The sequence below is a fragment of the Zootoca vivipara genome, chromosome 8, assembly GCF_965207765.1.
Source record: "Zootoca vivipara chromosome 8, rZooViv2.hap1.1, whole genome shotgun sequence".
Lineage (NCBI taxonomy): Eukaryota > Metazoa > Chordata > Lepidosauria > Squamata > Lacertidae > Zootoca > Zootoca vivipara.
Genome location: NC_142591.1, coordinates 72,302,176 through 72,329,334, shown reverse-complemented (window position 1 = coordinate 72,329,334; position 27,159 = coordinate 72,302,176). Strand labels below are relative to the sequence as shown.

At 44.6% G+C, this 27,159-nt stretch overlaps 1 protein-coding gene across 1 annotated transcript in view; it reads left to right on the top strand.

Annotated features, from left to right (window-relative positions):
• Positions 1-27,159, top strand: part of EIF3H (eukaryotic translation initiation factor 3 subunit H) — a 69,635-nt gene that overhangs the window by 29,717 nt on the left and 12,759 nt on the right. Inside the window, exons 3-4 of the mRNA XM_035125028.3 lie at positions 24,070-24,237; positions 26,835-26,934. Of these exons, the coding sequence (XP_034980919.1) occupies positions 24,070-24,237; positions 26,835-26,934 (268 nt within the window). The remainder of the gene's footprint in view (positions 1-24,069; positions 24,238-26,834; positions 26,935-27,159) is intronic.

Sequence of the window (27,159 nt, the reverse complement as noted above, 5' to 3'; positions counted from 1 at the left end):
ATTAAAGTGTTTCCGGACACACAGTGTCGTGCAATATTGTTTCCAGTAGGTGGTGAAGTGAGAGATGCTGAAATAGAACGGAACAATTGTTGGGAGCCAAGTAAGGAATCTGGTGTAAGTAATCTGTTTGGACACTGGGTGCCACTCCTGAAACGCTTGGAGCCAGTTTAAAGAGCACCTTTATATATAAAAGGTATATAAAAGATTTTTTTATATAAAAAAACCCCAAACAGTTGTAACAAGAAACAGCCTTGAAAATGGAAGTCTTGTTATTTAGGAGGCTTTGAAAATGGTTCATCCTTAGGAGTAGCGCGTTGCGTGGCTGGGTGGGGTGGGGTGGGCGGTTAAAACACAACAGCACAAAATCCCAGAAGGGATAAATTGAATCGGTCAACCTGGCACTGCTTGGCAGTCTTTTCTTTGGCTTTTCACTTTGTCTCTGCACTTTATCTTACTGCATATATATTGCCAGCACTGTGTGTGGAGCCGTTCACACTTATAAAGAGCCCCCCCCTCTTTTGTTGTTTCAAAGCAGCAGTGTTTGGGGAATTAGGAAGCTCTGCTAAGATGGTGAAGAAGGTAAGTTCTGCATGGGCAGGAAAAAACCACCTTCAGTGGAATAGCTTACAGGAGGGGGTGTTGGCAGTTATGGTAGTGCCCCCAAAGCCTTGGATCCCAGTAGCCTCTCACCAGAAATACTGCATCCAGGTTTGCTTGCGCAGAACAGAAATAAATGATTAAGGCATTTTAGCTGACCCTCCCTAGGTTTCTGCTTGCTGCAGAACTTTTTCCCTCGTTGGAAGAAGCATCAAGGGGCCATTTCGATATGCTCTGATCGTAAGGAGCTTGCACAGTCAGCAGTAACAGGATCGCAATGCTACTTTCCTCCAAAGCTCCTCGCTTTCATCACTGCAAATTATAGAGCCCAGAACCTGGACTATGTGTGCTACTGGGCTTTAGACATGCTGATCTCATGCCAATCCACATGGCTTAATATGGGCTGGTGTTATTTTTTTGCTGATATTTTGAGTTAATTTTATTGTATACTATTATATTCTAATAGATTATTGAATGCTACTTTATTTGATGTAAGTTGTTCCATTTTAAAGTTATGTTTTATTATGACTTTCTGTGTGGGATCAGTTCATTATAAGGTGTGTGTTCTTTGTTGTATATTTTGTTGGTGTAAATGGCATTGTGTATAGAGTCATACCTTGGAGGCCGAATGCCTTTGGCACTTTTATGGACTTCTGGAGCAGATTCCGTTCGGCTTCCAAGGTATGACTGTAGTAATATATAAAAGGCAGTATACAAATTAAAAGTGAAATCTAATTAAATGAAATTTTCATCAAAACTAGGGATTTTTGTAATGTTGAAACACTTTTTGTGTCTGCAAGCTGTCCAGGTAACTTTTTTTGTCATTTAGATGAACCGTGTGTGCCGTTTCTAACAGGCAGCAACAACAGGCAAGGTCTTTCAGTGTTTATTTCTCAAATGCAGTGTTATAAACTGGGATAGAAAAGCTAGGAGCCAAATGGCTTCTGGGACATGGGTTGTGGGCACCAAAGCAGAATGTGTAGTCCCCACTTGGGGGGCGGGGGGGGGGGGGTGTAGTTGGCAACACTTATTATTATTTTATTTTGATAAGCATGAATTAATATGCAATTCACATAAGTGACACATTGTTAATATCTCATTTTTAGCAGAAATTGATAATACATGTTTAATTTGGTTGTTTACAAGAAAAATATTGGTACCATGGTTCAGTTTTCAAAACACTACTCTTTATTGTTAAACTTCTTAACATATTGTCTATCTTTAACATACACTTTGGGGTTTCAAAGCACATACATTTCAGTTATCCTTGAGTGTCAGCCAGATGCAAAGAATGGCACCCAGATTTTTGGAGGTGCTTGCAAACGGAGAATCTTTAGGTGCAAAATGTGCCTGGCGCCCTGCTAATTTCGAGCCCAGCTTAAATGGCAAACCCAATGAAATGACAGATTTGAAAATAACAGGCCACCTTTATCTGGAATTTATGGAACATTTCCTGCAACAAAGTTAGCATTTTTATGTGGGTTGGTGGGGTGGGGGAGAAAAACACATCAACCCACACAGAACTCTGGCAGATTTGAGTCATCTGGAACCTCCCAAGAACCTTGTTTAGCCTTGTGTTAATAGTGAATAAAGCAAATTCACAGTGGTTTCTGTGGTTTTGCCAGCAGTGGCAAAAGGTCTGAACTTCTAAAATAGATTCCCCCCCCTTAAGTTTTTCCTGGACAAAGCTGATTTATCAGAGAGCTCCAGAAAACACATGTAGGATTATAACTGGAGGAATTAATACCAGAAACCTCCTTCTGCTGACACCAGGCAATCTATTAAACAGAGCAATTGGAGTAATGAGTACCATGTATGATAAGCCCGAGCCACCTGGGTTTTATTAGGCTGCCTTCTACTTTGATCACAATATTATTTCAAGACTTGTCTGTGTTAAACGGCTACAATTCCTTTTGTGATTTAGACCTCAGGTTGATATAACTCAACTGAGGCTTGTGAAAGGGAAGGTGTCACGCTAAGCCCAGTGTACATTCTGAGGAGGTGCAAGTTCAGACACGGGCGCTGACCCCAGAACAAAGGGGAAACTTGTTAGCACATGAAAACTTTTGCAGCGCCTTTGGCTGTGGAGTTGAGGTTGGAAAGGTGTGGCATTTCTAGGCCAAAGCTCCACTCTCAGTAAAGGCTGCTTGTGTGTGGCACACATCCCTTTGCTAGGTCGAGGGTCCGCTTCTTGCAAGCCCAAGCTGTTTGTCTTCTGGACCCATTGCTGCTTTGATTTAGAATGACTTTTATTGCACAGAAGCCAATTCTAGGGAATGGGTGGCATCTAATCAGAATAATAATTTTTTAATAATAAATTTTTATTTATACCCTGCCCTTCCCAGTTTAAAAACCGGGCTCAGGGCTGCTAACAGCAAATATAAAACATTGATTAAAATGCGACTTTAAAACAGCAAAAATACAACATAAATGCAGCATCAATGTCAATAAAATTCAAAAATTCAGGGGTCTTTTTTTTGGGGGGGGGGGAACCCCCAATCAGTAAACATCAAATGATCACCAGGGGTAACTGGCCAAGTTGATCCCACTAGGGCCAGCAAGGAGACCAGGGAAGAATTTAAATGTGGGGTTCCAGAAGGATTTATTCATAGAAAAGGGAATGAAAAGGGGAATAGAGGATCAGGCTAATTCAAATTGAAGGAAAGGTGGAATAGCTCTGTCTTACAGGCCCAGAAGAATCCCAGAAGCTACATGATTGTGTGTGTGTGTGTGTGTGTGTGTGTGTGTGTCCAAAGGGGTATTTAATACGATAGGACCTCATAGGATTACTCATTAGAACACCCCTCTAGGCCTATAGTCACGCATAGGAACGTAGGGAATTGCCTTTCATTGAAAAGATGATAGGTCAATCTAGCTCGGTATTATTAACACTGACTGGCAGCAGCTGTCCAACATTTCAGACTGGGATCTCTCCCAGCCTTAGCTGGAGGTACCAGGGATTGAATCTGGGACCCTCTGCATACAAAGCAGATTCCTTACCACTTAGCTATGGTCTTTCCCCAACACATGGTAAGTGAAACAAGGCAGCACTTCCTAGTTCCATGCTGCTCCCAATAGCTGCGCATTGGGCAGAACATGAGAAGCTGGAGATACATGGATATTGGAGGCAAAGCTGTTGGGTGCAGTCCTCCTTGCACTTCCACATGACTAGCAGGGGGAAAAGAGATTATGCAAAATAAGTACGGATGTGCAGATTTCTCTTGGTACAGGATTGTGATGCCCTTAGAGCATTCTGTTAAGAAATTCTATTTAGAAATTATTTATGTTGATTTTTTTGACATGAGACAAAATGTGGCTGGTTTTACAATGTTTTTAAAAAATGCAGGGGGGGGGGGGAAAGTAATTTCCTAATTCTGTGAAAAAGATTTGTCCATCATATGTGTTTGGCCATTCCATTTTTGTTGACCTGTGTTCCTGATAATGGCTCTGCTCTCTTCAGTGGGGGTGACGGAATGTGGGGGGGGGCACTTGCAGTTAAGATATTGGAACAGTTCAATCTGAATATCAACTACCTCTCTAAAATCCCCAAGTCTTTAAAAAAATGTGTTGCCTTCAGTATACATGCCAGCCTTTCCCTTTGGGTTTATCCTTATAGGAGGAGATGAGCGGAAGAGAGAATCTGCAAATAATAGACGGAGCCTGCCAAAATCCGGTGTTGACCTTCAGCTTGCTAAACTGTAGGAGTTGGAGAGGAGGGAAATGAACGGAACTTTCCCTCTAGATCCTGCAGACTTGACAAGACTGATAATTGGTGTTAATCGTTCCATTTGGCCCTTGCTGCATCGTCCCAGGAGAATGTTCTCCTTGTTTCTTAATAAGCAATGATGCAGATCAGGCCGCCAAGCCATATCAGGTTGCATATTCAAGCGGCTCTAATTTTGCACACACTTTCAGTGTGAGGCTGCCCTGCCCTACTCTCATTATCTCCTCATCCACTTTCTTTCTGAATAAGGATGCAAGATGTGTTTTAAATGCAACTGCTTCTTAAAGGAAGGATTTCTTAAAGGAGATACAAAGCTCACCTTTCATTAATGGAGCCTTAACCCTGGAATAAGTAGTTCAGGCATTGGGTCAGGAAGGAAGAACTGCAAGCCAAAAGGTGAACTGATCCTTAGATGGCTAAAAGGTCCTGCCCCTTTTCAGGGAGATAACCAAGGAATACAAAAGTACATACATTGTCCTCCCCAAACCTCATTGCTTACATCTGTTTTGCTTATAGCAGTTACTCATAAAAGTTCTGTGAGTGTGTTCCTAGTTTTCAATAATGTGATGTAGAGCACATGTCCTCCAAAGTGGTGTTGGACTACAACTCCCATTATCTCTGACCATTGGCCATTGTGGTGGGGGCTGATGGAAGCTGGAGCCCAGCAAAATCTGCAGGACACCATGTTGGCAACCACTGATGTATAACAGTGCAGTGTACAAGCTATGATTTAAAAAAATCATAAAAAGTAGAGCAATCCATTATGCAATTGTGCTGGGCTTTTGAGGCCCTTGGAAATGTGCTGCAACTTTGGAGGCAAATTCCCACCTCCCTCAAAGCACAGGGGGGGGGAGGGAAGGCAGGGGGTTGTTCCTGACCCCACAGCCCATTTTAGATGTGTGAGGTCGAGAAGAAGGCCCCTATGCTTGCAGTAGGGACAAGGTCTTGGTAATTATCTATTTTCAGTTGTCCGTCAAGGCCAGCCAGAATTTGTTGACCCTTATTTTCACGCTAATGGACAAATCCTCTTATGCGAGGATTTCCATTTCGAAAGTGGCACCCAGGTCCTTTTTGGGCTGTGTTTGATTTGCATTCATTTTTCATTATTAAAATGGTACTGATGCATCTCATTTTGAGTGCTCAGTTAATTTGTCACAGAAGATAACTGACTCGGCTAGCCATAAAATTTGTTTTATTGCCGATACATTTAAGCACTTCTGATTAACTTTTATTGGGGTCATTTTATTAAATTTAATGCCTCCAAATACCATTCTGAATAGAGAATTAGCTGTTTTTGATTTCCACAAGCATATTAAATGCCTATCTAGGGGGATGATCCTGGTGATCTGTGTGTTTGAAATCGCATGTAGGAGTTGCAAAAGGGGGAGACTGTAGTTTGCTACTTAAATACCGTGTTTCCCCTTTTTTAATACGTAGTCAGAAAGTAAGCCATAGCAGGCTTTTAAAGCATTTGTGCAATATTAAACACCCCCCGAAAATAAGCCATATCTCCACGCAGCAGCGCCGCTCGCCTTGAGGCAGCGGGACCCAGCAGCAGCGCTGTCCTGTTGCTGCTGTTGCTGTTGCCGCTGCTCGCCCCTGGGGGCTGCATGGCCCAAGGCTGAGCAGCGGCGGAAGGCCCGCGGACGCTTCTGCATGGCTGGAGTGACGGGCGGCAGCGGGAGCGCTGCTGGCCCCTTCCGCGCCGCCGGGACAACAGGCGGCGGCGGGAGCGCTGCTGGCGCGTCGTGGGCTGCATGGCCCAAGGCAGAGCGGTGGCGGGAGCGCTGCTGGCCCCTTTCGCGCCACCGGGGCAACAGGCGGCGGCGGGAGCGCTGCTGGCCCCTTTCGCGCGACCGGGACAACAGGCGGCGGCGGGAGCGCTGCTGGCGCGTCGTGGGCTGCATGGCCCAAGGCAGAGCGGTGGCGGGAGCGCTGCTGGCCCCTTCCGCGCCACCGGGGCAACAGGCGGCGGGAGCGCTGCTGGCCCCTTCCGCGCCGCCGGAGCGTCATGGGCTGCATGGCCCAAGGCAGAGCGGTGGCGGGAGCGCTGCTGGCCCCTTTCGCGCGACCGGGGCAACAGGCGGCGGCGGGAGCGCTGCTGGCCCCTTCTGCGCCGCCGGAGCGCCCGGCGAGGAGGCCTGCCTCCCCAGCGCCCGGAACCGGCGGCTGCAGAGCGGAGCGCTCTGACGCGCCGAGAGCTCGGAGCGCCTAGCAGCGCCTTGCGGAGCGCTGAGCCAGCGGCCTGGCCTCTGCCTGCCTGCCACCCCACCGCCCAGAACCGGCAAGGAGGAGGAGAAAGGGCGCCTGGGAAGGAGTCGGGAGGGCCCTTGCTGCATGAGCCATGGGCACGCGGCTCCTTCCAAGCGCAGTGAATGCCGCGCCTCGCTTTGAGCAAGAGGCATGAAAGGGACGTGGTGACGAGGGTGATGGCTGTGCGGGTGGCGCCCGCGTCACGTCTCCCGGCGGCCGTGGGGGCTCTCGGTGCTGCCTTGCCCGGGCCCTGCATTCCCCGGAGGCAGGTGGGTGGAAGGCGCGCGGGTGGCCTGTCTAAGGCCGGGCGGGATCCCTCAGCCCTGCTCATCCTCATGCGTTTATTTCGTGAAACACCCCCCCCCAAATAAAGCAGCAGGAACCTTGGAGTGGTTGGCAGGGGGGGGATGGGAGAAAGATTTAAAAAACCAAGACAAAGGCATCACTGGGCGGAGCACCGAGCTAGCGGCCTGGCCTCTTCCTGGCCATGCCGAGGAGGCCTGCCGCCCCGCTGCCCGGAACATAGGTACCATAAAAACATAATAAAAATAAGGCATCCCCTGAAAATAAGACACCATGTGGTTTTTTGAGGAAAAAAAGTTATAAGACGGTGTCTTAAAAAAGGGGAAACACGGTAAAAGTACTGTGTTGAAAGGAAACTTGGGTAAAGGGATAATGAGGACCTTTTGGACTGTGTGATGGGATATACTCGTAAAAATAGAAAATTGAGACATTATTACTGCAAATTGCAGCCAGTGGTGGCTGGGGTTATGTGCTGGTGGAAGCACATCAGATAAGCTCAAATTCTGCCCAAAGAGAGAAGTGTAGCAGCATTGATAACCTATTTAGCTTAGAAGACAATGATGCACTTAAGAAATCAGGAAACGCTTCTTAACTTAGAACATTAGAAGAATTTGCTGGATTACGCCAGTGGCCCATCTAGTCCACCATCCTGTTCTTACATTGGTTATCCAGTTGCCAATGAGAAACCTTGCGAGCAAGAGCGCTCTCTGCACCTGAGATTCTCAGTAGCATGTATTCAGAGCCATTCAACCTACAACAGTGGTGGCAGAACTTAGTCATTGATAGCCTAACTCAGGGTGGCCCAATGTTTCATACCAAGAGAGCCGCAAGAGCACTTCAACTGGAACCTGGAAGCTGCACACTTTCTTGTCTTGCAGGGCAGCAGGGAGGCCAGAATTTGATGGGGGCCCCCAGCCCACACACTGCCTTCCCAAAGCCAGCTAAGTGAGGCTCCGGGCTTTCTATGAAACCCTGGCAGGGTCCTAAAGCCCTCCCGCCACCTTCCCAAAGCCCAACGCCTTGCTTACCCAACTTTGGGAAAGCAGCATGAAAGATGAGGGGGCATAAATTGCAGTTGCCAAAGGCCGCTACAAAAGGCCCCAAGGGCCACATGTTGGACCACCACTGATACCATTATCCTCCATGAATTTGTCTGAACCTCTTTGCCTGACTATTTAAGAGGGTTATTTATCATTGGTTTTGCTGTATTAATCCTGGGTTTCGTTTTGTAAAAACAAACAAATACTGTTTGTATCTGAAGAAGTGTGCATGCACATGAAAGCTCATACCAATGGCAAACTTAGGTGCTACCGGAAATGGTTTTTGTTTCAAATACTGTACAGTGGTGCCTCGGCTTACAGACGCTTCAGGTTACAGACACTTCAGGTTACAGACGCCGCTAACCCAGAAATAGTACCTCTGGTTTAGAACTTTGCTTCAGGATGAGAACAGAAATCAGGTGGCGGCTGTGTGGCGGTAGCTAAAGTGGTATCTCAGGTTAAGAACAGTTTCAGGTTAAGAATGGACCTCCAGAATGCATCAAGTTCTTAAGCCGAGTTTCTCAAAGCAAGGGCACTGAATCTCATGAGTTTCTTAAAGCAAGGGCACTGAATCTCAGTGGGAAAGGAGGGCTTGCACAGTTGTGCCCCAGTTTAAGGTAAGATTGGTTTCCCCCTGTATATTATCCTGGATCTTCCTTTTTCCTATCATTCTATGCACCCACCCACCCACCCGCTCTGTTCCACACTTTGGAGCTGTCTGGCCCCAAAATGGCAGCTAGGCATTCCGTTTTGGTGTCTGTGACCCTGATTTAAGGAGCCATTTGGTGCCTAGCCTTATATATAGGAGTTTCTAACACCGTTCACATGTGTGTAGAGAGAAGCGATGCAGCTTAGGCATGCCTAGCTGGAACATTCCCGCTCTTTCTTCTAAGGCAAATGTGTAGATTGGTAAAGGTAAAGGGACCCCTGACCATTAGGTCCAGTCGTGACTGACTCTGGGGTTGCGGCGCTCATCTCGCGTTATTGGCCAAGGGAGCCGGTGTACAGCTTCCAGGTCATGTGGCCACCATGACAAAGCCGCTTATGGCGAACCAGAGCAGCACACGGAAACGGCGTTTACCTTCCCGCTGTAGCGGTACCTATTTATCTACTTGCACTTTTGACGTGCTTTCGAACTAGGTTGGCAGGAGCTGGGACCGAGCAACGGGAGCTCACCCCCGTCATGAGGATTCAAACCACCGACCTTCTGATCGGCAAGCCCTAGGCTTTGTGGTTTAACCCACAGCGCCACCCACGTCCCTTAATGTGTAGATACCCCTTCCCAATACCCTTCCACAGTTTTCAGTCCCCCACCTCCTCCTGAAAATCGGTAAGTTTGCAAATGAGTTGGGGAACGGAGAGGAGGCATTTTGCAACCCCTCTCCCACCTCATTTCCCATGGAATGCCTTGTTGGATGCTCAGTCTCTGGTCCTCATGTTGGGTGTTGTGAGAAATAAACCTCTAGGAACATTGGCAAGGCTTCTTTTCACCTGAGTCCGTAAGCACATTCCCACTGCTTCTGGAACACTGTTTACATGGCATGATCCATTGCTTCTGCCTTGCTGTAGGAAATGATGATGATTTTTAGGGCTGTTCTCAAACAGACATATAGTGGTACCTTGGTTTTCAAACATCTCCGTTGACAAACATTTCGGTTTTCGAACGCCATAAACCCGGAAGTAAATGCTTAGGTTTTCGAACACACCTCGGAAGTCGAACACGCCACACAGCTTCCCCCAAGTGCAAGATCCTGAGCCCTACCTGTCGGCTATTGAGTTTTCGGTTTTGAAACGTTTCAGAACTCGAGTGGTCTTCCGGAACAGATTACGTTTGAAAACCGAGGTACCACTGTATGTGGTCTTGCACTTGGGAGACCCCTGCTATTCTCCTACACCCCCTACCTCACAAAAAGTTTCTTCTGAAAACTCAGGCACCTTCTAGAACATTATTTTACTCCTCACAAATAACCATAGACAGCTTGTCCAACTCCCCACGGCTTCCTCAGACATAAGCCTCCTTTGGATCCCAGCCACATGCCTGATGTAAAATGAAATATGATTATATTTACCTCCAATGTATTATGCCTCCAAAATTCGGAAGTAATTCTAAACTTTTGGGCACTCAGGGAATGGGCGTTGAATTGGGATAAGTAATGAGCAGCGGAGGAAGATGTATAGTGGCTGCCTTGGAAAGCACACAAGGAGCAAAACGGGATACCTGAAGCCCTGCCATGCTCGTTCTGGTTTGAGCCTTCACCAGTTGTTGCCTTGCTAGGAAATCAAGGTGCAGAAAGCTCTGCAAGATACCATATGTTGCTTTTTATTGCAAACCTCGATTTTCTCGGGGTAGCAGCTATTGTTAAGTTTTGTGCATTTAAAGAAGTGCTCTCTCTCTCTCTCTCTCTCTCTCACACACACACTCACACTCACACGCACACTCACACACACACACACACACACACACACACACACCACGAAGTTCAGAACACTTGTTGGTAGCTCAGAAAGTTTGGAATTATAATTTTGAAGGTCAAACTTTACCCTGCTCCTGTTTTGAGAAGGCAGATGAGCTCAAGAGCAGAAAATTCAAAACACTGTTCTCTCCTCATAGAAGGCTTTCAACTAAAAAGAGAAATCTTTTAAAAGGGGGGGTGTATGCACTTTGTACTGGACTAGAGATGAACTTTTCTTTAGTCCCAAATAATTCAATATGCATAGATTTTAATGACTGCATTTTTATGCTCCTGTCTAGGAATTTATTAACTTAGAATAACTCTTTCTGCACACTTGCTAATGTCAATTAGCATTCCTGCTTCACCCATAACGATTCCTTGACATGAATAATTGAAATATCTCCCCTCCCCTTGTGGGGATATAGGGTTCTTCATGCTAATGTTTCAGTAGTTTGGGGGCAGCCTGCAGCAATAATTTAGGAATGTTCGTCAGCATTAGGATCTAGTAAATCTTTTTATTTTAGGGTGGGTTAGAAGGAATTGTTGTTTGAGGGTGTTCATGTCTGTGGGAATGAGGCCTGAGTTTGAGGTGATGGCCCCACAATTTGGATTCTATCCCCAGGTGGTTAGCGTGCGGCTTTTGTAGGAATGTGCGCAGAAGCTCAGCTGTGTGGTTGATACAGGAGACCTACAGGTGGAAACGAAGGTAACTAGTAATAAATCAGGAGAACCAGATGGCATTGATCCAAGTTAACAAGGAACAAAAGAAATAAAAGCAGCTGAATGGCTAACAATGTGTAATTTATTACTGAGAGCGCCACTGTGCCAGAGCCTTGAAAAATGGTAGCTTGTATTGTAATCTCTTGAGAAGAAATGTGCTGCTAAGAAAAACAGGCTGGTAGCCCTTAATTTGACTTGAGGGAAAACACAGATAATTTTACAAAACCGAAATATGTTCCCTATATATGCGAGAGAGAAAAATATTTTTAAAAGACCCCAATTGAGGTTTTAAGAGATTTGCAAACTACAGGGCATTTTGGAACGAGACCGGATCCAACGAAACAGGTTTACAGTTTGGTTGGATTACTAGCAAGTGGATTAGGGAACCAGTGAGGGTAGTTTCTTGCAATGTAGAATTTATGTCTTTCTTGGTGTAGTGCTAAAGAAGCAGAATGAATCGGTAACGTTAAAAAGCAAAGCAAATCTTTGAAATGGGTCTTGTAAAGCCAATATACCCATCGCCCCTCTAGGAACAATACAAACCAAGAAACGGCACTTGTACAGTGTTCTTCATGTCTTGCCAAAAGGAATTTAGCCCCCATGCACCTTTCCTCTTGGTTACCGATATTCATGGCGTTTCTAAACTACCAACATTCCACTTACCCAGGCAGTCCTAGGGATTGCTAACTGGGGACTCCCAGCACTTTTGCTAAACGACTAATCCGATAATTATCTGGGAGGAAAGCCAAAACAAAGGTTATATATAATTAATTATTTTTATTATTAAACTTATCACCCACCATTCACCAGCATGTCCCAAGGTGGGTTACAACAGTTTACAATTCGATATTAAAAACACTTAAAACAAATTATCACGGGGGGTGGGGTGGGTGGGGGTGAAGAATTTCAAAAGGGAGAATGAGATCCAATGTAGCATGAGTGGGCATTTGTGCAAGGGTGCACATATAATGCTTTATAATTTCATTTGTGCCTTTAGGTGGAATGAGTCACATGTGCATTGTCAAGTAAACTGTAGCATCACAGATCACTGTGGGACTGTTTGCATGCTTCCCAGCACGCAGTGGGGTGGTGGGCTTGTGACTTTTCCACCCACACATGTATATAGTTACGGCTGAGCTGAGCAGTGTTCACACTGCTCAGCCCCTTTGAATCTGCTGTTTCAAAAGGTTGGTTGGAATCATGCACATCAGTCGGCCAGGTCAAACGTGGTGTGTGTTTGTGTGGAGGCAGCATGCGATCCTAAGGAGCAAGGGAGACTTGACAGAGCCATTTAGGAACAGAAACCTAGTGGTAAAGCTTTGTACTTAACATTTTAGAACAGATTACTCGAAGGACCACTTGTCTCAATATGCACCTACTCAAGCATTAAGATGCTGAGCTTGTATTCCAAAGAGAGGGCCTTCTCTTTGGTGGCCCCCCAACTTGCAGAAGACTGTCCCCAGAAAGGTTTGCCTGGAGACTTTGTCTTGCAGCACTCGGAGAAGACCACCCCTCCCATACTAGTGTGTTTTTTTTTAGATACAGTCTCAGTCCTGTTCCTTTTGCCAACTTGTTGCCCTTTATTTTGAGTACGTTTTGTTTGTATTCTGCATTTTCATTGTAAATGAATTTAATCACAGTCCCCCTGGGAGCATGTTTGCAAGGTGGCATGATAATACCTGGTGCCAATGTGTGTGCATGGGAGCTCCCTCTGCTTCCATCTGCTATTTTGCATTGGCGGTAAAACTGATGCTTCCCGGTGTGCCGCTGTTAGCAGTTGTCGCTGCCAAAGAGATACAAATACAGATGCTAAGTGGGCAGAGGAGGTGGGTAGAGGAGCTGCATTGCCAGATCGGCATTTCAAAGCTAAGGAAGGCTGTACCACTCGGCTCATTGGACCTGCGGTGTTTAATGGACGGGTGTATCAGTCATGTTGAGTAACAGTGCAGACCTTTTTAAAACGCATACACGCTTTCTGAAATAAGAACTGCTCGCAGGAAAATTAGGGGCAGGCCCCACAGCAAAGTGTAGCAGTTCCTAGGTTAAGCCTGTAACCCTATGCACATTTACCTGGGAGTAAGGCCCCTTGAACTCAGTGGGGCTTGCTTCTGAGTTTTACTTCATTTATGAATCGCTTCCCATGAGGCATCCTGACGCAATTTGCACTACAATGAAAACACACAACCGCTTGAAACAATTTCATCTCTACGCAGTTCTTAAAAAATAATAATGTATAAATACAGTTTAATACTATAGCACAATTCAACTCCAGAACAGCAGGGCTAGGGATCCTGTGACCTCTCTAGCCACCGCTCCCATCATCCCCAATGGTTGGCTGGGCTGGCTGAGGTTGATGGGAGTTATAGTCCAACAACATCTGGAAGACCAAAGGCCCCCCAGCCTTGCAGTGCAGATAACAACTGGGATAAATATCTCACATTTAGTGATTACACAATTGGTTATAAACACTGATTTCAACAGTCGTGAAACGATAAACTCACAGCTGCAACAACTCCACTAACATTTATTTTTGGCTTTCAATAGGCTAATTTACTAATTTTCCAATTAGCCTGTATTCTTACAAGGCTACTCTCCTCCCGCCCCCGTACTCAATACTGTCCAAGTGGCTGAGCATGTGAGAAGATGGAATATTTTATATCCTATATATGTTTTTGAACTTCCTATTGATTTCCGCTCCATCAGAGAAGTGATCTTTCACAGCTGTTTGAAAATGCAAGTCTTTCTCTGCAAATCTTCCTCTGCAAATATTTGCTTGCTTTTTACAATATATACCGAATTTTTCTGTGTATTGGATGCCCCCATGTATACGACGCCCCCTATTTTGGGGGACTCCAAATTAAGATATAAAAGCTACAGGGCCTTTTTTTCAGTTGCAAGATTCACAGCAGTTTGTTGCTTGTAACCGCTTTCTTCAGTTTATGGCAAGGAATATTAAAAATTCAGCAATGCATTGTTAATACTTAAGCATTCTCTCAAAAGACCTTATAAAACTCCCTTGAGGAATAGCTTGGCTTATTTTGTATTGGCTTGGCAATGCTGTCAAGTTCAGAACATTAGGTGGTGGGTGGTTTGTTTTCGGGTTCCCTTCGTTTAGTTTATGAAAGTTGGTGCCTTGGACCTAACAATCTAAATTTAAAAATGTGGCTCTTAACTATATTCAGAAGAGCATATTAAGAAACATTGGTTAAATTGCTCGTCGATGTTACACAAAGCACCTTCCTCCTCTTTTAGTTTGAATGTCTAAAAAACAAAAACCTAAGATGATTTCATCTGAAGGGGAAAATGGTTGCCTGTTTCAATGATGGGAGGGCACTTTAAATCTGGGGTCGTCTTTTTGTTCTTGTTCTTCAGAATTGTGAACAAATCTTACAGCTGTAGAGCATTGAAATTAAACATAGTAGCAGCTGGGAACCCCGAGCTTATGACATATTTTGCCAGATGTTCGTTTTTCTTTAGGTAGCATCCTAGTGTTAAATTGTGTGTACATGTGTGTGTGAGGGGTAATGGCTGTTGTTTCTTAAACCCATAGAAAATGCTGTTCACAGGCATGGCAGTGCGAGGAATTTGGTTGTACCCTGCTAAAAGCAAAAACTCCCTACTGTGCTAAAATTAGGTGCTGCTCGTAAAGAACACTGAAAATAAAATTAGATGTTAAGTTATAAAACTTCTTTTGCTCTTGAGCAGTGATAATATTATGAATACCAGTTGCTCTTTTTTTTGAAGTCTTTACTTAGATGTCTCCAATCTCCTCCTTGTGATGTTGCAAAAGCTGCACAGTTTAAACCCTGCTTTGCAAATATAGATCCTGTAAAATTTCTCTCTCTCTTTGTGTACTGTCATGGTCGAATTAAACGTGATCCCTTTCTTTTTCAGCAGTTTCCCAGCCGCTTGAAACCTCCCTTGCAGTATTTTTTGAGACTTCCAGAACGGAAATCATTTTCCCTCCCCCCCCCACCTGTTTTTACAGCTCAAAAGGGCTCAGGTCTGGCTTGCCATGGGGCTGGGGGGTTCTGGAAAGTAGGGGAAAAAACCTTAATCAATATCTTGAACTGTAATGCCAGTTTTCTAACAGACTTGCTTGCTTTGTTTTATACCAAGGATGGGGAGCCCTTTCAGCGCTGTGGACCAGATCCTTATTTAGTTGGCAGGCAAGCATGACCCTGTGCAAGCATGACCTGGAAATCTGTGAAGCACATTTGGGAAAGGGCTTTAGCTCAGTGGTAGAATATGTGCTTTGAATACACAGGATTCTGCATTATACTGACTCAGACCATTGGTCCATCTAGCTCAGTATTGTCTACACTGACTGGCAGCAGCTCTCCAAGGTGGGATGTTCCTAGTCCTAACTGAAGATTCCAGAGGTTAAGCCAGGGGCTTCCTGCATGCAAAGCAGATGCTGACCCACAGAACTATGGCACAGATCCAAGTTAATCCCTGCCATCTCCAGGAAAGAACCTCTTTGGAGACACTGCAGAATGCTACCAGTCAGGCTAGACAACACTAGGCTTGATGGACTAGTGACCTGACTAAGTATAAGGCAGCTTTCACTATTCTTGTGACTTTGTACTTCTAAAATGTGACTTTGTACTTCGTTCTTCCCAATTGCTGTATTGGTAAAGATGACACCATTTTGGTGGTGAGCCATCTCCTAAGCATGAACAACGAGTTTCCTTCCTGTCATGCTTCACCATCTGTTGAATAAAATAGCATTTGAACAAAAGCTATATTTGTATTAGACTAGTGCAGTTCAATCTTTTTCTGTGAACAGCCATTACTTTACACAGAATTTTAAGTGTCTGCATTTCCTGCTATTGTAATGGCACATTTATAAATTCTAGATGCTTTCTGACAAATCATCTCTGAGACTGCCTATATGCAGACACAGAAATGAGTTATCCCATAGATCAAGCTAAGCCTTTCAATTCATTATTGAGACACTTAATCCTAGGTTTATCTCCTTAGTCAGCTGAAGTCACATATGTGACTTATTAGTGTCAGTTTCTACATTTAACGGATGAGCAAGGTCACCTTCTTTCCTGTGTTTGGCAATCAGCAATTAACCCTGGAAGTTTTTAGGAACCATAGTTTCCCAGTTTAGGTTTAACCATAAACTATGGTTATGTTTCTTTTTAAAAAAACAAGCCAGGATCTTAAGCCATGATGCAAAGTTGACTTGTTAACCACATAACCACAGTTTCCTGGTTTGTCTATACAGTAAACTATGGTTAGCAGAAACTTCTTGGATTGCTTTCTGTCTAGCAAGTAGAGAGGCAGGGAGAGACATCACAAGGCCAGCATGGACACAAGTCTTGTGTATTTCTCATCTTAAGCTGACATAGCATGTTGGAATGGTCCCCCCAAAAAACCTTTAAATCCCACCCTCCTCCAAGGAGGGCAACATATTTTGAATAAGGTTTATCCCCTGCTATTTTCACAGTAACCCTTAAACACGACTAAGGAGAGCCTCATGATTGAACAGCCATTTGAACCCAGTTCTCCCAAGGTCCAGTGCTGCAGGCTATGTACATTACACTGTAATGATTTTTGTGTGGGTAATGCATGATATTGTGTAACAGTGATGATCTGGTTTTTACCTTGAGAGAAGGCATGGTGTTCTTGTAGATCTGTTACTGAATGAGGCCTCAAGCTATCAACCTGTACTGTTGATAGCCTCCTTAAGTTATCCATTCTTAGATCACTGTAGTTAGCTAGTTGAGTCTGTAATCCCATGCATGTGTTTCATGCAAATCAATCTTTTTCATATTGGTCAGTAGATGTATAATTTGATAGAATTTGAATTAGTGGTGTGTTTTACACTATAGATTCACCTCTGCTAGAGATACCGAGAAATTTTCTTTTTCTTCTTTGTCTCTTTTATGAGGCTTCAACGAGGACCAAATAGAATTGCAGGTTGACATTTAGCTTGTTAGAGATGGTGTGGCGATCTCTTTGCCAGCTATTATAAAACCTGGCATTTGGAGTCAAAATTCCAGCCTGTCTCTTTGGACCATGGAATGTACCTGAGTCTACACTACAACTTGGTGTGGCATTGCCTTTGATCTCATGGTCCAGGTGACTGCTATGTCTGGACATGCACCGGCTCTCTTTAATTTTGCTCTGAACACCTATGCTTGAACAGGAAAAAGATAAAATATTGCTATTTCGCACCCTTGCAACTTTTGTGTTGACATCTGCGCTGGTCATCTTATTTTTAACTGTTCAGTGTGTTTTACTAAAGCACTGATTTACTAATTTTATCTGTTTGGTTTTTTTATAGAAAAGCAGAAACAAAGGCTTAAGCATGCAATTTTGTCAATATTTGGCGAATTAGATCAAGGCAGATAAATCTTGCCATGGGTGGACATGCATTGAAATTGTATGTTTTTGCTGGATAGAAGTCTTGATGGCTTTTGGAATCTATCCAGTGGAATATGTGCAATCAGCACTTCAGGTACTCAGTTGCCATTCCTTAACCACTATTGAACTACAGCTTAGAATCTGGCAGACAATTTCTGTATACTCTTAGGACAGTATACTATTTAACTCCCCGTCCTTAAAAAGAATAAGCGGTCTTTTACACATTTTGGATTTTTATTTCTCGTAAGAGAGTAACAGAAATGAAAGTAACCGTCTTAATAGATCTTAGCATGGTTATTCCCAACCTTGTGGAAATTTTGCATGCCTTGCCATGATACCGAATCCCCCCCCCCCGGTTTGTTTGCTTGTTTTTGGTAAAAAGGTGATAGTCTGTAATCTGGAAATAAATCTACATCCCCCCTGGAGCTGGGAACCGAATTGGCAAGCCAATCCTAGCTTTCTTTTAAAACTAAAATAAAGGAAATATTTTTCATTTGAATAAAATCTTGCTCAGTTCCTCTACCTCTGTTTGCTTCCTCGTTGGGGGTTCTGTGTAATTAACTACTTTAAAAAGTTCTTTTAAGGGCATGATGAAATGTCTAGCCAAAGTGGGGCAACCTCCATTTTCAGTTGGAGAGTTAACTACGGTACAGTATGTGTTTTACACTGTCCCATTGATATCAATAGGCCTCCAAGTACTTAACTTGAGTTGGATTGCAGTTTAGCACATTACTTAATTTATGACACAGAAGAGATATTCTTTTGAGAAAATTGCCATACGGGTAATCGCAGATTAACAACAGCAAATTCATCTTTTATCACCAAATGTACACTCGGGAGGCTGCAACCAATCTCAGCTCACTGACAACTGTATAATACGTAGGTTTACCCATACTGTTGACACATTCACCCTTTTATATTACAAAATATATTACGGGCCTGGCTTGATATTTGTTTCCTCATTGCTTTATGACCACCTTCGTTTTCAGAAAAGCTCAAAGCAAAGAATAATAAGCACCAAAGTCGTGGCACCCTCTTCTAGTTAACATTTGCATGGCGTCTTCCGTCCTGGCATTCAAGAAACTTTTAAAACTTACCCTTTTTACAGAGAGTTGAGGGCTGCAGTTCTTTGACTCCTTGGGACAGCATTCCAGAGGCCATAGGATGCATCCGTTCTCCCCCTCTGACGTCACATACGCTGATGGCCTAAAATAAAAAGCCAAGGAAACCAGCTCTGTAAAACTTGCTGGTTTGCTTGCTTAGACACACTCCCTCCCATAGGTGACTGTGTACAAGTCTGGTGCCACACACAGGTCTAGACAGACGGATTATTACTAGCAAAGTCTAGAAATAGGATATTCCCGCATCTTTCACCTAAAAGGAGGCAAATGAAACACACACTGAAATCAATTGTACCTGATCCGTCAGACTTCCAGTTATCTTGAAGCCTCTTATAAGGCCTTTCCTTCGACTCTTGATCCCATATGGCCCTGATTCATTACTTTCTGATTAACCTTCTGAATACACCCATCCTAATCCTAAATGCATTTATTTGGAAGTAAATCCTATTCATTTTTACTGAAACATGTTTCTAGGAATCTACTTGGGACTGAATGCATCTGTAGAGAAGCTACATCTGTGCATTTTAGTTCTCTGGAGTAGTCTGAACATAACTGGGACTAGAATTTAGGGGCTGGATGGAAGCTAGTAGGTTGAGTGTGTACATCTTCTCATGTGATTTCTCCTTCCCATCTTCCAGTGTTATATGTGACTATTTAAACCTAGCCTGGCTATGATCTTATACACTGATTGAGAACAGGGCCGTCTTAAGCGCCCCTGGCGCCGTGGAGCAACGGATCCCTCCGGCGCCCCCCCACCCCGTTTCCCGGCGCAGCTGCCACAGGCGCAGCTGCGCGTCTAATCGGCGGACCGGCCGGCCAGTGGGCGGGCGCAGCTCGTGTCGCCCTCCTGGCGGGCCGGCGCCGTGGCGCCCTGCACCACTGGGGGTCTACCTAGAGTCGGCCCTGATTGAGAACTTTATTCTTAATCCAGGTAAATTTTAAGCCATTGTTTAGAAAATTGAGAATGAGCTTAGTTCCCCCCCCCCCGGCATGCACGTTTCCCCATTTTAGGTAAACCACAGTTTAGCATGTTGTTTGAGCTCAAGTTGGTGGGATGGGGGTGGCGCTGTGGGTTAAACCACAGAGCCTGGGGCTTGCCAATCAGAAGGTCGGCGGTTCAAATCCCCGCAACGGGGTGAGCTCCCGTTGCTTGGTTCCAGCTCCTGCCAACCTAGCAGTTCGAAAGCACATCAAGTGCAAGTAGATAAATAGGTACCACTCCAGAGGGAAGGTAAACAGCTCTGGTTCACCAGATGTGGCTTAGTCATGCTGGCCACATGACTTGGAAGCTGTACGCCGGCTCCCTTGGCCAATAATGCGAGATGAGCGCTGCAACCCCAGAGTCGGTCCCGACTGGACCTAATGGTCAGGGGTCCCTTTACCTTTACCTTGAGCTCCAGTTGTGGTGAATATTAGCCATAGTAAGTGGAAACGAGCAGTTTTATAAACTGGCATTAAGTTAGTTTAACACTAGTTATGATGAACCACAGTTTATCTGGGCTCAGGCTATGGTTCTGATTAACCAGAACTGTCCAAACTCTTCTCTGAGGCAACAACAAAGAAAAAGGAAGGGGGAATCTGCAAGCCTGGGAGCTGGCAAGACTTGTTTACTAAATTTAATGTTTCATCCCAACCAACATTTGGAAACAGTGGGAAATATTTGCACGCTAGTTTCGGAATTAAAGGGCTAACAATTGAAAACACACAGTCCCCCGCCATTCTTTTCTAAGTGCCTTTACTTAAAAAAGTAAATTTGAAATGAAAGCAGAATCAAGGATGAGTAAGCTCTGTTTTCCGCTTGTTGCATATTTTCAATTTTTAAAACATTTTCTCAATTACAGGTCTACATTTAACATAGGTTAATATTTTACATATTTAACAAAGGGGGAAAAATGGTACTGATCTAGCGCGCACATACTCTGCCTTCATTTTCCTCTGTAAATAGTTTTAAAATGTAATTTAGCCTTTTGGAAATGTGTGTGTGTATGTGTGAATATTATATGAAAGCATATTAATTGTCTCCATTCTCCAACTGGATCCTGCTTGTGTGAGGAAGAAGCTGAAGGCCTTTACCACACGTTTTAGTTTCTGTTGTTAACTTAATTATTTGAACTGCAAAGTAAATTCCAGTTTGAGGGAAGACTTGGCCACTGAGAGAACTGATTTTATTGTCACCCCCCTGAAGCAATGAAATTAGCACCATTTCTTCACAGACATGTTGTTGCACTTAAAACTTGATTTCTTCTTTCCAAGTTCCTTGTAGCGGTTAGGCCTCCTAAGTTTTGTAGAACAGGTTTGTGTAGACTTCAGGCTTGTGGGAGCTATTTTGAAGTGTGATCCCCCCCCCCCCGGCGCGGAATCCCATGATCTTCCAACCAGAGTCAGGTGCAAAAGACATAGGTCACACCAACAGCATATTCAATGGACATTTAATTTTAAAGCACATAACTTTACCTCTCACAAAGCTACAGTTCATCGGAATTTTGGGGGGGTGGGTGGAGATCATGTACTTTAAACGTATTGTGTGGATCTACCCTAACCCTAACACACACACACCCGATTCTGATCCGATCTGAACTCACTGTCCTTTCTTTCAAAAGTATGCACCTGGTTGGTTTTCTTCATGCCGGCAGGCTAACCGAGGTGGAAAAGGTCGTCTCATTGCCATCCTTAGTGGGGTGTTGGAAGAAGCCCCTTGCTGATATACTACAGCTCAACCAGATGTCTACCACAGACCTACCACCCACCCATCCCTGTTGTAGAGGGCTTGGTTTCCTTATTTATTTTCATTATTTGATTTCATTATTTATTTTCTGTTGTAAACACAGCTAAGGGTCAGCTTGGGAATCTACCAGTGAGAAAAGCACCACCAAATGTTTCTAAGCATGTAAACGGTCTCAGATTGTATGCCCGTACAGTCATACCTCGGTTTAAGTACGCTTCAGTTTGAGTACTTTCAGTTTAAGTACACCGCGGACCCGTCTGGAACGGATTAATCCACTTTCCATTACTTTCAGTGGGAAAGTTCGCTTCAGGTTAAGTACGCTTCAGGTTAAGTACAGACTTCCGGAACCAATTACACTCATACCTCGGGTTAAGTACGCTTCAGGTTGAGTACTCTGCGGACCCGTCTGGAACGGATTAATCCACTTTCCATTACTTTCAATAGGAAAGTTTGCTTCAGGTTAAGTACAGACTTCCAGAACCAATTACACTCATACTTCGGGTTAAGTACGCTTCAGGTTAAGTACAGACTTCCGGAACCAATTGTGTACTTAAACCGAGGTACCACTGTACTCCCAATTCTCATCAGACCCAGCCAGCACACCCAATGTGGTAGTCCCCCCCCCCCCACTTGCTCTGACTCTATACTTTAATAAAGATTTCTGTGTCCAGTACTAATTTGCACGAGGGCCCTCTGTCCCCTGTCCTGCACTTTCAACACACGGCCAGTAGTGTCACTGCTTTCCCAGCGTCTTCCACAAGTTCCACCCACCTGGCCATGAGAACGTTGGTTTTCTGTTGATGTGACTGCCCGCCCATTCCTATGCTTCTACAGTGGAACTTTGGTTCTCAAACGGCTTAGTTGATGAACAAACCAGCTCCCGAACACCAAAAACCTGGAAGTAATTGTTATGGTTTTCGAATGTTTTTTCTGAAGCCGAACGTCCGATGCAGCTGCCGCTTGAGTGCAGGAAGCTCCTGCAGCCAGTTGGAAGCCGCGCCTTGGTTCACGGACGTTTCGGGAGTCGAACGGACCTCCGGATCGGATTAAGTTCAAGAACCAAAGTACCACTGTACCCGGGTTAGATTTGATTAGCACAAACGTAGGCACCCTGCATATATACTTTACAGGTACATTTTAAACAAGTATCCACCGTGAATAAAACAAAATTGGCTTTATAGGGTTTCTTTGAGGGGAGGGAAAGACTTATCTCTGGGCAGTAGGAAACAGAGCTTACGGCGGAATTGAAATGGGAATCCTGACCAGGGTTTGGACTAGAATTGGATGGAGCACAAGGGCTGGAATGAGAATAGAAGCAGAGAGGGGAAGCTGCTGGACTTGAAAGAGAGTTGGGTTGGGCGGGCAGATATAACAGGCAAGGACACCAAGCTACACAAGCAGGTCTAAAGTCAGGATGTTGCTGTGGTGAAAACACAGGCCTGACCTGGGAGCATATATAATAACTAGGTCAGATCAGGAGGCAGCAGTGGACTGTCTAGGATGCTGGCAGGAACTAAGCATAGAGCTGGGAGAAAACTAAAGCAGCGAGAGGGACTAAAAAGCTGCCAAAAATTGCAGTGGTTAAAAACAGCAGCAGCCATGTAGGAAAAGGCAATATCCTATATTTCTGACATGTTCGGGAATGCATACTTGAGGGAAGCTGTCATTTTTAACAGATGGGGAAGGCCGTTTGATTGGCCCTCTCTCACAATAGGAACTTGTTTAAAGCAGAGATGGAGAATCTTTGGTTTTCTAATGCTGTTGGGCTAAAACTCCCATCAGCTTCAGCCGGCGAGCCCAGTAGTCAGGGACTGTGGGAGCTGTAGTCCAACGATGTCGGGAGGCGCCACAGGTTCTCCAGCTCCGATTTAAAGCATTTTTAACCTGCTTTTTGGATGGAAAAGGTTCACAGAGCAGCTTAATGTGACATAAATAACAAGTGAGGCGAGACATTCCCTGCCTTCGGGCTTATAATCTAAGAGATGTGGCGCAAAAGAAAAAAAGGATGAGAGGGAAAGAGGAAAGCAGAACAGTCTGGCAGGGTTTTTGGTAATGACCTCCTTAAATGGAAGCCATCCTGGTCTAAAGAGTGCTTGTGTCACAGTCGAGCAAGCCTCCCTGTGCTGCTGCCAGATGAAACGGTTTCTGCTAGGTGGCAGTTGAAGGAGCCTGATGAGGGGTTTGGACCTTCAGGGTTTGGTCCTTCAGCAGAGCCTAGGGAGTGGGCCTGCTTCCCATCGCTGCTGCACCAGGTGAAATGCCTGCTTCATACCACTCACCCATCATCGCCCTGACAGACAGCAGCTCACAAGGCTCTTAGCAAAGGCCTGTCCCTCCACTTTCTTCTTGAACCTTTTAACAGGCTAGGGCAATGACCGGAGATGATAGACAGGGACAGAAGCTGAGATCTCCTGAGAGCAAAACCTGTCCTCTGCCACAGTTCATCCCTCAATATTGAGAGCAACCCCCCCCCCACTTCTTTTGCTAGATCTCTCATGTCAAGGCAGCAGACCTGCCCAAGCCAATTTCGAAAAAAAGAGACATGTTTGTCTTAAAAACTCCAGGAATGAATAGAACGACTCTCTTCCTTGCTTCTCAATTGTGCAGCCTCAAGATGCTCCTGGTTCGAGTTCCTGCCCATTCTACCACCAGTAGCAAGTCGCCTTTATTCGGCGCATTGCTCAGAAACGTTGGGTAATGTAAATCTGAGCCTCTCCTTTAAAGTGCTTGGTTCTTTCTCTCTCTCCCCCTCCAGTTCAGTATCAGATGGAGATGATGAGGAGCCTCCGCCACGTCAACATTGACCATCTTCACGTCGGCTGGTACCAGTCCACCTACTATGGTTCCTTTGTCACCCGTGCCCTCCTGGACTCCCAGTTCAGCTACCAGCACGCCATTGAGGAATCTGTCGTTCTCATTTACGGTCAGTGTGCCGCTTCCTGTATTATTTTACACGCGCGCACCAATATTATTACGGCTATTTTTTGCCTTCCCCCACCTCCTCGCCTGCAAGAGCGGCCCTGGCAGGCTTTCTCCAAGTAAATACCAACCCTGTGTCTGCAGCAGCCTCAGCAGCAGCGAAGTCTAGACAGGGTTTCCTTCTCACTGTTTATTTTTCTTGCTATCAGAGCCCTGATGTGTACGTTTTGGAATGCTGGGGTAGCTGCTTCATTTTTATCCCTCCGCCTCTCCCCTCCGTCGTGGAAGCGGCTGGTGGAACTCGACCAGATGTCTTAACAAACCCTGCTTGCTAGAGCGTCTGGCTCTGTACGTGACTGACCAATCATCCTGCAGCTTTGCCAAGTATCCCCCCCTTTCTTCCCCTCCTTTTTATGCATCTGACAGAAGCGTACAAAACCTGGCCTGTTCCGTAGCACAAAGATTTTTTTCTTTTCTGCCGGACTTTTTTTTTTTTTAATGGCGTTTCCTCAAGCTCTCCAGACCAGATGTTCTGCGCTGTATCAGAACCGTAGGCAATTTAACAGCTTTATAGCCTTCCCCTCCCCAAACACTCACAGTTTTGCCATATCTGGCAGGCTCGCATATAGTTTCCAGCTGAGAAGCGAATGTAACGTCCTGAGTATCTGTCAGAAAAAATACTAATGAATACGATCAATCTTATGAGCTGCCCCAAAATTGTTTCAGTATGTTAACAATTGGATTACAGTAAAGAACAAGTTGTTAAAGTATACTTATACTGGCTGGAAACTTTGCATCATCAGATCTTGATTAATTTTCCACTTGTTTCAGTCTATTTTGGTTTTCGTTTTATCACTGATTGCTAAAAGTTTTACTATGTTCCGTTTCAGACAACACAAATGTTAACTTTTTTTCAAAAACAGAAAAAAAAGTGAGTTTACTATTTGGCAAGCCTACCTCAGCTGCTATCTTGCTACAGATGTTAAGCTCCTTGTCCAGAGATTAAATAGTTTTTTTTTAATTCATACAGTTTTTCCACTCTTAGCGATAGCATGTCAGCATGAAAACTATGTACACATTTTAAAAAAAATGAATGCAACTGGAAACAGTTACCTAAATAAATATTTTCCTAATAGAATACCAGGAGCTTGCCAGACCAGGTGCAAGTCTGAGGCCAGGACCCAGGAGGTCTATTCCATTGTCACTGTAAAGTAAGTCTAGTTTTTACAGAGGCAGTAAACTGGTATCTGGCTTGTACCACTTCAAACTGCAGTAGGGGACTCTCACGGTTAAGAGTTCCTCCCAGCTCGCATGTAGGAAACTAGATGTCAGGGATAAATGTTCTGGCCCAGGTTTCTCCCTGACAGTGCTAAGTTTCTACATGCATGGACTAGTTTATAACAGAAGAGCATTTGGTCACGTAGCACACTTAACACACACCTTGTCTGAATTAGCCCAGGTTAAGACACAGCTTTATCACTTGGTAGGCCATACATTCAGTAATCTTGGGCTGAATATCATGTAGGGGCCATTCCAAGGAGGACATCTCTTATGCAGAGAAAGAGCATAAATTGTGGGGGGAAATCATAAATATTGATGGATTGATACGGTGCTCTTGGCATTAGTTATTTTTTTTAAAAAACCTCAAAAACTGTTGTGGCATTTTAGTAGCAGAATGTGAGGCATACAGAAGAGGCAGAAGTTATGCAAACCACAGAAGTCTTTGCTTTCTGGCCACTGGAGAAGAAAAGATCCTATTCTGCTACCACCAAGAAACCATAAGAAGCTGCCTTACACAGTGACTGGCTATTTGTGCATCTAGCCCAGTCTAATCAACCTCTCTCCATACACATCTGTCTTTCCCATCCTCTGCTATCTGTTCTTTTTAGCTAGAGATAACTTGGGCCAAACCTGGGCCCATCTGGGTGCAAAACAGATGCATTGCCACCAAGCATTGCCCATGCAGTTGACAGGCCTGTCTTTGCAATTGTAAAGATTGGAATCTCCGCAGTATAGTCTCTGTGCACCTCGTAACAGCATTGCAGCGTAGTCTTAGCTACAGCTGCATGGAGGTGCAGAACGTGGTACTGGGTGCAGAACTTGGCATTCTGAAGGCAGGACAAAGACCAGTAACAGATTTCTCCTGTCCAGCCACCATGAGAGGTTAAGGCTTAGAGCTGATCTCTCCCCCCCCCCCCCCTGGGCACCAATTCCACTATTAAGATTCTTCCCTGAAGGAAGTCAGTCTACAGGAAATCTTCTTTTTCATCATCCTCTTAATCTGGATTTTTATTTCATTTTATTTCACTGCTTACCTTATTAAAAAGTTGCGGATTTTGCAACTGTTCATTTGGGGGAATCTGTTTCCACTGTTAAAATGTTTTTATTGATAGGTCTGGTGCTTTGAGTCTTTGGAAAAGACTTTGCATGGTATGTTTGTATGCAGTTTGCATTACTATGTTCCTCAAAGTTGACTTTTTTTTAAATCCTCTTTAGCAAAACTTTAGAAACTTGTCTAAAAATGAAATGAAACCTGCCCAGCCAAAAGTGCTGTTGATGAATATTCGGTATCTTTTGTGCTTTCCTCTTGTTCTTTCTCAGATCCTATAAAAACTGGCCACGGATACCTTTCCTTAAAAGCCTACAGGCTGACACCTAAATTGATGGAGGTTTGCAAAGAGAAAGATTTCTCTCCAGAAGCGTAAGTGTGAGGGGATGTTTTGGAATGTGGGTGGCAGAAAAGGGGAGCAAAGAGATGAAATCCCTCGCAGCAAAGCCCTATAGCAGCCTTGGATGATGCATGTAATCTCTCAGTAGCTGCAAATAGTCGAGGCCTCCACAGGTGAATAGGGTTAAAGAAAGCAGCATTTACTTCACCGCAGAGAGATGTGCTGCACTCTGTCATCCCAAACAGAAGATGAGTGTT